The following is a 13,882-nucleotide window of genomic DNA, read 5'->3' as shown; positions in this document are numbered from 1 at the left end:
TCTTTGCTAAATGCCTTTGAAATTAGGCTCCTTTTCTGAAAAGTGCATCAAACAGAGGAATTCTGATAATGTGCCTAAACAAACACATGCATATGATGTACTTGATAAAGTCGATGCGTATTCATAAAACTGATGAACTGTGTAAACTTTAGGAGCACAAGTATATGTTCAGATAGATTTGAACGCTTCAGACTTGTCTATATAAAACATGTGCCCAAAAATGTAGACATGGCTGTAGCTTCATGTGGATAAGCTCTGTCACCCTGCTCTACTGAGGCTGCATTAAAGGCATCGTATATGTCCACATCATTTTGCTCTGTTCCTCCAAGCAGATACCGTGCTTGGTGGTCTGCGATCAAATGGACTCATTCTCAGTTTGACTTAACAACACAGCCATTCTTCTGGGAGATAAACTGGGAGCTCTGGTGTGTAATTCAGTCCTGCTTCCACCCGTACGAGTCCCATTTCTACATCCTTCTCCCAGCAGTCACTCTACCTTAATTCCTGTCCTCACTGTTGATACTAATTCTTGCTCTCCATAGGGCAACTCCCTCTCCTCACTGTGGCATTTTCAACACGTTCTACTGCCCTGTGATAAAAATAAACTTCTTTTTTTGTGACTTACCCCTTTCTTGAAGAACTTCAAGATTAATGGTTTTGGTCAATGAATTCCATCCCTCTTCATGAGTCTACTTCTATTCACAACGTTCTTTCCAGTTGATATTCATCCAGAAATGTCTTTTGTAAATGCTCTGGGTGCTACAGTCCATCTCTGCACCTTTGATTTAGGGAACTGTCACTCCTCCTCCAGATCCAGGTCTTCAACTTCTTCAAAACCAGTAACTTAACTAGACAGCACTTAGCATTTCTCACAGACTGTTCTAGGTCTGTTTAAAATGTTATATCCCCTTTTAAAAACTGTTTTTCACTTTATGTTAAGTGAAGCAAGTTGTAGTTCCTCCACTTTGATTCAAGACTGTGTTCTAAGATCAGCCCTTACCTCATACTCCAGCTACTTAAAATGGAACTTAAAATGTTGTTTTCTGTTGATGATTCACTGCTTTAATGAAGATACCTCTTAGCTACTTTAGCCCTATCATCATTAGTAGCATTTATTTTCCCTTTTATATACAGAAAGTTAAGTCTCCCATCACTGAAATTCAATGCAATAATTTAAGCAGCAACAGCGCCATAGACATCTTTATTATTGTTCAGGTTTCATTTACCTGGCTAAGGCAGGATGAAGTTTGACATTGAACTAACACCTAGACCACAAAAACTATGAGAAGTGCAATAGTAGGGAAACAACCACTATTTTCTCTCTTACTCACAAGTTGAATTTTTGAGAATAAGCAGAAGAGAAAATAGCGGAGAATTAGGATTTGCATTGCAAGAGAATTATGCCATGTTATCACATATAAAGACTGTATTCTCACAGAAAAATGTCCAGCAAGGTAAGGTATTAATTTCACCCCAAGTACTATCTTACATCCAAATAGTGCTGTGTGGAAGAAAATGTACGGCATTGATGAAAGAATGCTTAGAATGATACTGTCCAAGTGGCAATGATTTACGGGAAAAAACAAAACCAACAAGTATAGATGGATAAAAGAATCATCGTTCCTCTTTGGTTCAAAATCCACGTCTCATATGAAGACAGAAGTCAGTTTGACCGAAGGCTACCCAAGGAAATCGCAACTGCACGAAACAGTGGAAAAATCGTTAACCATTTTTAATGTTTATTATCAGATCAGAGCAAGCCCGGCTGAGGCCACCACGAGGGCCAGGAGCACATGAGGAGAAGCTGGGGGAGCTGGTTTGTTCATCCCAGAGAAGAGGAGGCTGCAGGGGGATCTGGTTACAGTTTTCCGCAACCAAAAGTAAAGTGATATAGAAGACAGCCAGACTTTTCCAAGAGGTGCGCAGCAAAAGGGCAAGAGGCAATGGACACAAGCTGCAACAAGGAAAATTCCAGTTGGGACACAGAGAAAACAACTTTTCAGTGAGTAGTAGAGCCCTGGGACAAGGCCCGGCCTCCATCCTTCGAGATATAAAAACTCAACTGCAAAAGGAACCCCTGAGCAACACAAAAGTCAGCCCTACTTTGAGCAGGAGTTGGACTACAGACTGCAAGAGGTTCCTTCCCAACCTAAACTTTTCTATCATTCTACAATATTTGCATTGACATTTGTAGGACCTTTTTATGTCCTCCCTACATTCATTTTGCATAGGGAATCCAAAGGGTCATTACCTAATGTTGTAACTCACAGTTAGAGAAGAAAATTAACAAATTCTAACATTTACTTTATAAAAACTTGCACTAGGAGCAGCTTGTATGGACAGAATGTGCATGCACTGTGCTGCGACCTTCGAGTATGTCAAGTATGTGGCCACTATGGCATATCGTGGTCTCACAAAGAAAGATTTACAGTTATTCATGAAGTTAATCAGCTCCAGTTCAGCACATCCAGAGATACACTGGCTCCCAGGTAATCTGCTAACAGGAAAAGGCGTTTTATTTATTACAGAATTGATTTGCTGAAAATCATAATTTGTTTAACTCTAGTTTGGATCACCAGGGTTTTTTCCTCCTGAGGTTTTCAGGAGTGAGCTTGATTGGCACCATGGAAAGATGACAACAGTAATGATACTCTGGAGGAGGTGGACACCAACAAATTTCAAGTCTTGGCATTTCTAGTAAGGAGCAGAGAAAGCTCCAACAGCTGGATATGTTTGACAAGGAAAGGAAATAGGGAAGATAAATTGCCATTTCACATTCTACTAGACTAAATGCACTAAGGAGGAGCTTGGGTTGGTTGGGTTGGACTTTTTTTTCTCCTTTTTCTTTTCCTTGTTTGGAAAGCTACAATTTATTTGCCCTGTCTTCACACAGTATACTTCCTGCAGGAGCTATTTGTTTATTTACCCATTTTAATCACAAGGAAAGCATTCATTATAAAATGTCTCTTTCCAGCAAAGGAGAAACCTTCCAGCCACACGGCTGACACATGTTAACTCGCAGGTATTCACAGAGCAGGTTCTGTTTTAAGCCATCTTTCAGGCAGCCACACAAAGACCACCAAAGCTGGGTGTTCAGCTCTGCCAGACCTCCCCCAGCCAGCAGCCCTTGCCAGGAAACACAGGTGACAGCCTGAATGATAAAAAGGCATTTAGAGGGGAAAAGGAAAAAAATGTACTGGTTTAGTCTGGGTAACACCTTAATATAAACCTGCAGGGGCCTTTGTGTACAGCATAGCACACAGCCATCCGAGCGGGAGCTTCGGAGCCAGTCACTCGCACCTCCAGTTTGCAAAGATCTCCTACTGCCCCTGCCTGTTATCGGGAGGAGAAGGGTGGCTCCACCGCAGCTCTTCTCATGGCCACAGACCTCGGAATACAGAGAACCAAGACAGCAAATCCTCCTCTCCCCTCCGAGCGCTGGCCCAGTGGAGGTTTTCTGGACAGAGCGGGGGGAGCCAAGAAGAGAAGCTGCGCTGGGATTGCAGCTGAAGCAGTTTGGAAAGGCAGAGCGCTATGACCTCACACGATTTGCTCTTATTTATTTCAGCAGTCCAGAAAAAAAAAGAAACCCTCAGTGTTTAACTTTGCAAACAAATCATACTGACTTTGGCTATAAAGCTTACTGCAAATTTGCTCAGTTCAGGGTTTCTCTACTGGTGAATTTTGGCAGGCAGCTCTCCAGCCAGCGCTGGAAGAAGCGCAGAAGAGCTGATTTGTGTCCTTAGCTCCGGCTCAGCCGCGCTCCCCGAGAGCAGCTCCCCAGGGAAAGTGGATTTTCCCGGTGGCAAGCGAGACATTAGCACTGTGTTCCCAGGCACTGCAAACGCTTACTCAGACCTTCCCAAGCAACCACAGCGCTGCTGTTTATCATTCTTGCCTCCCCAGCACCGCGCACCGTTCCTCCCGGCCACAAAGAGCTGCCCAGCTCCCAGGTGGCTGTTGGACGGAAACGGGGGGTTTTTCTACACCCAACAATTTAGAAGTCCTAGATTCAGGACAAAAGGGTGATTTGCAAAACACATTACTAAACACAATAAAAATTTACCTTGCTTTTAGGAGGAAGCAGGAGGGAAGGACAGCACAAAAGCATGTAAAATGTTCCGATGTAGAAGAGGAAGATGTTTGCTGTCAACTTTGTTTTAGAGATAGACTTTTGAAATGAAGTCCAAAGATCTCCTTGAGTTAGAAAACGCGATTGCCACTCTGCTACATAGCAGAGAAACCAGAACATCTGAGCAAACACACAGTGGCCTTCAGAAAAACCAAGACGAGTGGCTTTCAGAGGTGGCGCAACCAGGGTGCATAAAGATAAATTACCCTGCATTTCCTATAGCAAGTTTCTGTTTTCATATGTTTGTAAACTTTGCCGAGCTTTAACCATTTCGGCTGAAGTTATCCATGCCAGGTGTTTGCCTCAAGCGGATTTATTTTGGACAGCTTCATCAAAAATGTCTCAGTTATTTCCAAGAAAGAAATTATGGAAAAATACTTTGTTTTGTCCATGTTAAAAATATTTCAGCTGCTCTGCTGAAAAGCTCTTGCACTTCCATGCTCGCAATTTGGCACAAGGTTGTCTTTTCGTCAGGGCATTACATTTGTAAACATAAAAAGTGCCCATACTACATCAAGTAAAGTCTGAAAAACCACTGTTTGCACATGTTTGGAAGAGACCTGTTTTGCAACTAAATTTTTTGAGTCCTCTGACATTGGGCATGCTCCATTCTCTCTCTCTTTCTGCAAGGTAACTGGGCTACTCATGCACTACTCCACAGAGTAACAGAGTATGCTCCAGGCCAAGGCTCAAAGAATATCCAGCTCAGCCTTTGTAAGTCTAGAGCATCTCATCTCCTCCTTGTGGTTGACCTGAAAGGTGATAAATCTACGTTGATAACAGCTACTCCATTAGCAAGAGTCACAGTAGCCTCACTGATTCATTCTAAAAGTGCCACACATATAAATACATATATACACACACTTAATATCAGGGTAACAGTTTGGGCACTCAAACTAAGGAAACCTAGAACTATATTGCATATACAACCTTAATTAAGACCTCGTGTGTGCACATTATGACACAGTCCTTAAAAACACACCTACCTTTTCCTCTCTCCCCAGTCTCAATCTCTTCTTCACCCAATGTAAAGATGGACTGTGCCCTGGGGGTGAATCAAGGTTGTGTAATGAGGCAGAAGAACGCCCGCCTCATTTGTTGGAACACGTGTGTTAAATGTCCAAGGCAGAGGGCTGCGAGGGGAGAAAAGAACTGCTAAAGTTTAAGGCAAATGAATGATGCCTGAAGAATTGATTTTTTTTTTTAATTCTCTTCCGACAGAGGAGTTTACAGATGTTGCTGAATGCAGAACACAAATTGATTTCTGCAGGTTGCCACTGATTGCCTTTGGTTTGATCAGTGTCACCCTGTGACAGCCCTCATCAATGGAAAAGATTCTTTCAACATTAAGAGCTCTCTATATAACATCAAGGACTGAAAACTGGCATGATTAAGACAAAGATGCTTTAAACTCCACCTCTTGTGTGCCTTAGTTTCCCCCTTTCAGAATGAGAAAGATGACTGCTTCACTAATCAGAGTGCTGGAAAGACAGTTAACGAAGTGTGTGCAGAGCATTGTAATATCAGTAATGACACCAAAAATCCAAAAGGAAAGTATTCACCTTATCTCCAGGATAGGGTTTAAACAGCAAGCAACAAGTAAGGCTGGTGGCCTTCACCTGAGCTACAGAAGTTACATACAATACTGCACAGTATCTCCTCCAGTGAGCATCTCAGGCAACAAATGAAGCAATGCTCACAGAGCAAAAATACCAGAGTAATGGAAACAAAGACTGTACCATAACATGTGGCACGTACAGAAGGAAAAGGTTGCACAGGGAGCCTCAGCTGTGGCACTTCCTAACTGCCAACTGCTTAACTTTGCAAAGTTAGTATTTTCAAATGTAGCTTTTCATGTGCCCAACCTATAAGCAAGGTTTGATTAGAACGTTCATGACAAGCTCTGCACTGATGGAATTTGATAAGAGTTATTTTTGGGAGGTAATTTAATAAGTAGGACCACATATTGTTTTGGTTTAAACAGCCTTAATCTGGCTTCACATTTTCTGGTCTACCTCAATGAGAGGTGGAAATGGAAGCCTCCATGCAGCTACTGGTTTCAGCTGTGTTATATGTTACACATATAACAAACGTTGTCATCTAAACCTGCTCCACTGACTGTGGGCACAATGATATTAATACATACATATATTATAAATGCATATTACATATGCTTTTAAGTGTATACACAGGATACACAGAGAAACACACAACTTCAGCACTTAAATTTCCAAAGCAAGTTTGAATTTTCTGCGTTAAAACTTTACCGGGGAAGGGGTTGCTTTGTATCTATCTCCCTCCTCGCCTTCCCCCAAACCAGGTATCTTATTTCACCAGGCTACAGCTTTAGAAAAATTCTGGAAAAGCAGAACACAAACTACCATGCAATTTCACTTCAATCACATTTGTTCTGCGAGCAGCTTTGCTGGGATTGTCAGCAAGCGAACTATCAGCACTCAGTAAAGAAACGTCAGTGCATGGCTGAGCGACACACCAGGCTCACAAAGCACAGGCCTCCATCCTGCCCTCCGCTACAGACGAAGTTCGCGGGGGAAAAGGAATAAGGACTCTCTTCTTCCATCTGCCCTGAATGCAGCAGTGAGGCTGGATTCCAACCTAGCACTCAGGAGAGTGCCAAAAAAAGGGACTGGCTACTGTGCTGGCTGCCACCCCAGGGCCCCGGGGGTGTGAGGCCCGCCAGCTGTGGGGTGGAGTCGTGCCCCCAGCCAGCTACAGCCTCTGCTTCTGTGTCGGCTGCTGTGGCTCCGCTCGTGGAAGGATCCTTTTAAGAAAAGCAATATTGTGCAGTTCATCATGCGGTGCAGGTGTTCACCTTCAGCGCTGGCACAGCAGCTCCTGCAAGAGGCGCAGCCCCGCTGCCCCACGCCACAAACCACAGCACCTATAACATCCTCAGGTTAGCTTTATCCTGAAAAAAGAAATGTTTAGGAAAGAAAAACTCTCGCCTGAATACACAGAGATCAGATTTTTAACTGACCTCCCTCCCATGCAAATATGTGCTACAATTTGGCCAGTCGGTACATCTGCCAAACCAAGACGAACCTCAGCAACTCTAACTTAATTGATGCAGAGAGGAACCTGGGGAAGAACCAAAGGTCTCTGCAGAAAAAAAAACCCCAAGACCAGTTATAATCAGCTGAAAATTCACAGAATCACAGAATGTTCAGGATTGGAAGGGAACTCAAAAGCTCATCCAGTGCAATCCCCGCACCGGAGCAGGAACACCCACATGAGGTTACACAGGAATTCAGCCCAAACAAGGTGCTGCTTCTTCACATTGAGGTCACAGTCCCTGTTCAGACAGGATAAATCCAGTTGGCAGCAGGGTATGGCCCATGACCCATTGTGAATCTAGTGGGAACAAACCCAGAAGTTGCCAGCACCAGGTACCCACTGGAGATGCGGGGATAAAGATGTCCGTCCATCCGTCCGTCCGTCCATCCGTCCATGCCAGAGCAGAGCTCCGGGTGCTCGTGCTGGCACCCCTGGCAGAGGCTGCCAGTGCATCAGAGCTGATTAAAGAGCACTCATAATCAACCTGCCCCAGTGATGCAGGAGCATGGAGAGAAGGGAAGGAGTAAATTCCAGCCACAGGGAATAACAAACTGCTAGGGGCAAGAGCTTCTTCAGCTGTTCCCCAAGTCACTGGAACCAGGAGCACTTGCCCTTGGTAAATTTGGACAGATTGGGACTGTCAAATCCTTGAACACTCAATTTCACCATGATGCAGTATTGAACTAGTGGACACGAGACAGATGGAGACGGGGATTTAAACTGCCAAAATGCACTTTTTCCTCCTGGGAGAGGAAAGAGAATGCAGTTTCATTCCCCAAGTTTAAACAACATTAGAGGTGTGATATTTTTGTCTGGAAATACATGTTTGAGGGGGTTCTAATAAACAGAAGATTTACTCTAACTTTTATTCAAAGGCACTAGCAACCTCTGCTTTTTAAAACTCACAGATTTGTTTGGTTTGCTATAATGAAATAAAACTTCAGGCAGAAGAATCTACTATTCAGACCTTTAAAAATAGTTCATAAAAATATATTAAAGGACTACAAACCAAGTTACAGACCACCAAACAGTATTTTGACCTCTCCTAACATACCCATAGTACAATCTCCCTGCTGCCAAACGAACACTGATTATTCTCCAAACAATCCCACCCAGAAGAGGAAGAAAGTACACAGAAGAATTAAGGGATCTGTAGCCAAGCTGGTGAAAAAACCTTGGTATCACAACTCTATTCTGGAGCTGAACAAGAAATTCAGCCTTTTTCCATAGGCGTCATATAAAGCTATCCCAAATCCTAGAGCAAGTTTGGCTATTTTATGTTCTTTTTTCCCCTGTTTTCATATTAGTTGCTCGTGACTTTGGACTTTACATACAACGCACGCTGACCCTTACAGGTGCAGCTGTACACAAACTGCATTCACTTGGTTTTGCTACATCTTCGCAGCTAAGCTGTGACTCCACTGGGCTTTTATCCCATTTGAAGCAACAGATCCCACATACATAACCACATTAGTTTTCACGTTTCTTTGACCTGGAAGTAATAATAATTTTCCTCTGCAAAAGAGTGAGCTATAGTCAGCTGCACGATCTGAATTTTTTACTGCTGGGTAACATCTTTTCTGCTTTTGTATGTCAAAATAAAATTTGAAAAAAATGTAAATGGTTCCCTGAGCTACAAACAACGAAAAAAGGTGTTCTGCCTGCCATCAAACCGCGCTGTTAAAATATTAACACAATGTAAATATTGTAATATTGAGGAAGTACACTGTGTCAGTACTTCCTGGCACCGCACAAGAGCTTCACTGTTCACTTCAGTCCCTGCTGTTCGTTTTAAACACACACAACTTAAACAAGGCATCTGAGCTTCTCCAGCCCCAGCGCGGAATTGCAGAGAGGCAAAAATCGTACTGTAGGTAAGACTAAAAAACAAAGTATTAAAAAGAATCCTTAAACCCAAACAATTGTGTAGACGTCGGTACTTTTGAGGCAAAACTATTCCACGGGGTCTCTAAAAAGTCCTGGCATATTGCTGCCAAACATGGAAAGATCTTTGGCTATGCACTGTCCTCCCCTTCCTCAGAGAAGAAAAACAAGCTGCAAATGCCCACCAATGCCAGAAGCCTGAAAGCCCAAGCTATTCCTCATGGCAAAAGTCCCATTCCCCAGATTTTCCAGTTACGCACATAACTTGCAAGTGAGTCTCTCTTCTCAGTTGACTGAATAAGCAGCATGTGTGTAATAAAGAGAATGAAGCAGCAACCTGCCATTAGTAAGCAGGGATCGGGTCTTGCAAATGCTGTCTAGCTGCTGGAACTATGTATGTGCCACAGGAGCAAGAGAAGAAGAATCAGAGCAGGATTTCACCCTGCTTGCTTTGGTTAATATAAGGTAAAATCCCATCTCTGACAAAGCCAACATCTCACCGGTTTCAGCAGAAGTTGCATAAAGCCTTGAAATCTGAACTTACCAATATTTATACGTCGAGGCCTCATTGTGTCAGGCATCGCGGCATGTCTGAAAAGCCTGTCCTTGTCCCACAGACCTAATGATCTAAATTCAAACCAGCATGGAATACCAGGGAAAAAACCCCAAATGTGTGAAATGTCTAACACCAGCAAAACTGGATGGCTAATATTTCAAGAAATGAGTTCTACTTGTTGTATTATGACAAAAGAAAGGCATAAACACCACTTCAAGCTACCACAGGAAACAGAAGAAGTCCAAACTGTCATCAAGTATCTATAGTACACTCAATAAACGGCTTATTCCAGATTTAAATCATCTGCTGCTCCTGAAGGTTTCTCACCTTTTCGACATGTTCCCATACACCAATGGGAGCTAAAATGACTTATAAAACTCCCCCACGTTGCAGTCACAGCATTGGATAAGCTTTATTCTTACGCATGGCAAGAAATTGCCGTGGGGGTTAACACGTATTTTCCACTTTTTTAACTCAAGAGCTTCGATCATGTATCCAACTGCATCGCCAGATTGTAGATGGTCGAGGCGACCATAAATTCCCCCACCTCTCCAAGTTTTTTCACATCGGTTTATGTGCCAAGGAAAAGCACTATGAACACACCACTTCGTCAGCCCCTTTATTTTTCATCTTACTTAAAAGGGTAGGAAGACTCTTGAGAACCCAGCGAGCATTCAATATATGTAACAGGCACGAGAGCGCTACAAAAAGTCAAGGAACAGGACGTCATTCCAAAACTGAGCTACTTACTGTGAGGGGGGGTTGTTCATTTGTTTGTTTTTTAAAGATAAACAGTGGGTTTTTTTGGTCTGTTTCATGAAATATTATAGCTAAGATCCTTCTCTACTTCCATAAATGGATGTTTTTCTTAGTCTCAGTGGGTGGTCTCTGAGTTTTGACAGAGGAACATCACAAGCTAAAAACAGAGGATGCTACAGAGATAGCCCACCTGCAGTGGTGGTGGATGTGAAGGGGGAGAAAAAAGGTGATTGCAAAGGCCAAAACAGACTGTGGTGGGGGAAATCAAAGGTCAGAAATGTATTCACAGCCCTAACAATGGGGGAGCCCTGCTGAAATGAACAGCCAAAAAGCACAGATACATTAGGGAAACATGGGATGCAGACGAGAGGCGAAAAGTTTAGCTTTTACTTACGCTGCTATTAGATATTTCTTTTTAAAAAAGATCTGAATAAGAAGTTCAGCCATAATGCCTGGCATTCTTTTTCATGTAGCTAAAGCGTTTTGAAAACTCTTTTCTTTCACATTTCTATTTTATGGCAGCCCACTTAATGAAGCAAACCTTCCTTTAAAAGCTTTGGTCTGAACCACATGTCAATGCAAACACCTGCTACTACCTTGTGTATTGCTTGGTTTCTTACCTGTTTTCTACAAGGAAATCTACCACATATTTCTTCAGACAGTAGAGATGAGCATCCATCAGCCCCGTTCTGATGTGCATTCTGGGGTGCCTGGAAAAGACAAAAAGAGGAACATCACAGAGTTTTGCACGGCCATTTACAAGAGCTTAACTTTGCAATTAAATCAGTGGACAGTGAAAAGTGTGCGAAGGCAGATCTGTTCCTTTCCATCTGCTCCTGGATTAACAGAGGAGAACAGTGCAGGCTGCCATTACTGGACTGTCTATAAACTTACACCTGCTGGCCCTGGGCTGATTTGCTGCGAAAGAAAACACCTTCTCCAAGGAGTCATTACTCCTGCTACATCTCCTTATGTAAGTGGAAATTGCACATTACTGGGCAGTATGCCAAAGTAATGGGCCCAGAGTGCTAAAAGTTACAGTGGGTAATGTCAGGGTACAATAATTCAAAGCTCCTGGCTAAGTGCCTGCCTTAATATGCAAGGCTGTGCATGTTCTGCTCGCAAACACACCAGCATTACTGTAATTTTTCCAACACTTCCTGCAGGGGAATAGGGAAAGGAGATGGGGTCTGCTCACCTTTCCTGCACTACACATGACAAATGACTGCCACAGCTAATTACAAAGTGTTTGCCTATCCAGCCCAGTAAGATGGAAAAGATCAGTAAAACTCCCGCTCATCAGTAGCCAAACAACGGCAAACAGGGAAGTCTTCACTTTCAGACCAGTGGCAGGTTAATGTTTCAGCGACTCAGAAATCTCCAATAGCTTCAGCAGTTTAAGAACAACGGTTTATAAGAGAAAGACTCATCAATTGCTTCTATTACTTCTCTTCATGCATTCTGTGTTCTCAGAGAGTGGAAACTCTTTTTGGAACATGTCTCAAAACAGCAAGATATTTTATGCCAATATTAGTTTCCCTTCCACACACCTGTAGCCTCATTTAAGAGCGTTGTGGCTTTCTGAGCACTCACCACCAGCTCTCAGGACGCAAGAATACTCAGCGTGCAAATGAAAAATGACAAAACACAAAACCAGCTGGGGATGACACAGGGCTGCAACTGCACCCACAGTGCAGAGGCTGTTGAGAGAAATTTCAATCCACATATGAAATTATCCGCTTTCATTTTTCTTCCTTGGATGCCTGGATTTCATAGTGAAGTTTGACTGAACATAACTTACCAGTATATTCCATCCGACCTTTGTTTGCTTATTCCAGAAGATGCTAAAGTCAGACGTTTGCGATCATGATCACTTTTATTATCTAGTTAGCTCAGCAGGAGGATCACTCGCAACTACATGTGTGTAGAAAACCAATACCACACCACCAGCACACCAAACATTTACTAACAACAAAGCTACTGAGAATATCAGGTGTTCTAATACGCATTTTTTCAGTGTATTTCTTAACTCATGCATTGAACTCCCAAAGTGTTCAAGTTTTTAAATCTAGGTGGCATTTCTCAAGCATGCTATTCAATTCAAGTTAAGCATATTAACTATAACAAAATTATTTAACTCGCACTTGTAAAGGAAAGCTCCTATAATAGTAGCACGAGTCTTTGCAGTAAAGTATGTGGTACTAAAAAATGATATATGCACTTTCAGTAGATTGCTTCATTAACAAAACATGAGCTCACCTAGCAATGCTCCAGTACTGATGTTATCAGTGGCCCAGATGTTGCTGTGGAAGTCAGCCCAAACAGCAATGCTCCCTATGCAAAGAGGATAGGGAATCCACTAATTTTAATGAGGTCTTGCAGTTGGAAGTCGGCAGACTCCCTCCTGCTCTGCATCCCGAGGATGGTTTCCACATTTTGTGTATTTATGAGAGAATTTTCATATCTTCTCTGAGAAAAAGGGCTCTCTTGTATTTACATAATGAATATAATAGTTTATTGAAATGGGTGAAAGAAACAAATGGAAAGAAATGAAGCAATGAGGAAAGCTGGGAAAATGAACAAAACAATGGAACAAGGCAAGAAACATGTAAAAAAAATGGAAATGGATCCAAAATGGGAAGAAGAGGGAAAAATAGGAGGAAAAATCCCAAGTCTTAATTAGAAGATGACAAACAGATCGCAGTTTCATTAATGCCAGAATGCCAGGTTCTTCTCTTCCTATTCAAGATCTGGCACAACCTCCCTTAAACACAAGACAGGGGAAGGCTGCATGGGCTGGACATCAAGCATCGGAGTGTAAAACAGGAACTCAAAAGATGCTGGTTCTGTCGCCAGTGTCTGTGTGGCTTTCACACATCCAGTCTCCCCACCTGCAAACTGGATGTCGAGGGTTAAGATTGCGGGGTGACAATAAAACCCTGGCAGATGTATTGTTAACCCCCTCTCCCCCCCCACTTCCCCCTTTTTGCCCCTCCCTCTCCCCCCTTTCCACTAAGGAGAGGCGATTGGGAGGAAAAGAAGGGCAGAGAGAAGAGAGTTGGAAAAAATTAAAGATGTTTTACTAATGCTACTAATAGGAATAGAGAAAATAATACAAAATATACAAAACCAATCTTGAAAGTCTCAGCAACTGCAGAGCCGGCAACCAAAGTCCTGGACTGGACTCTGCAGCCAATCGGAGCTGGATTCAGTCTCTCACTAGGCCTCAGTTCACAGGGACGACTAGCAAGGTCCTCTTCTAATGTTGGCCATAAGCAGAAGGGAAAAGGGACAAAGGGACGAGATCCTCGTGATCTCCCACTTTATATGAAGTATTCACGTGAATGGGATGTTATACACAGTTGGTCAGTTTCTTGCTCACTTGTTTCTCGTCGCCCCTCTCCCGAGATGTCCATCTGTGCTTATCAATAAGTTTGCATTCCATTGCTAGGTTTACCAAAACATGTGTCTGGTTC

At 42.8% G+C, this 13,882-nt stretch overlaps 1 protein-coding gene across 1 annotated transcript in view; it reads right to left on the bottom strand.

Moving 5' to 3' along the window:
* The window catches only part of EIF2B3 (eukaryotic translation initiation factor 2B subunit gamma), a 97,975-nt gene that overhangs the window by 36,628 nt on the left and 47,465 nt on the right, over nucleotides 1-13,882 (bottom strand). The window contains exon 6 of the mRNA XM_005501029.3: nucleotides 11,027-11,116. Coding sequence (XP_005501086.1) covers nucleotides 11,027-11,116 — 90 coding nt within the window. The remainder of the gene's footprint in view (nucleotides 1-11,026; nucleotides 11,117-13,882) is intronic.

This window comes from Columba livia, chromosome 8 (genome assembly GCF_036013475.1).
Source record: "Columba livia isolate bColLiv1 breed racing homer chromosome 8, bColLiv1.pat.W.v2, whole genome shotgun sequence".
Lineage (NCBI taxonomy): Eukaryota > Metazoa > Chordata > Aves > Columbiformes > Columbidae > Columba > Columba livia.
Note: the sequence above shows the minus strand (reverse complement) of the source record. Positions and strands in the feature narration are given on the sequence as shown.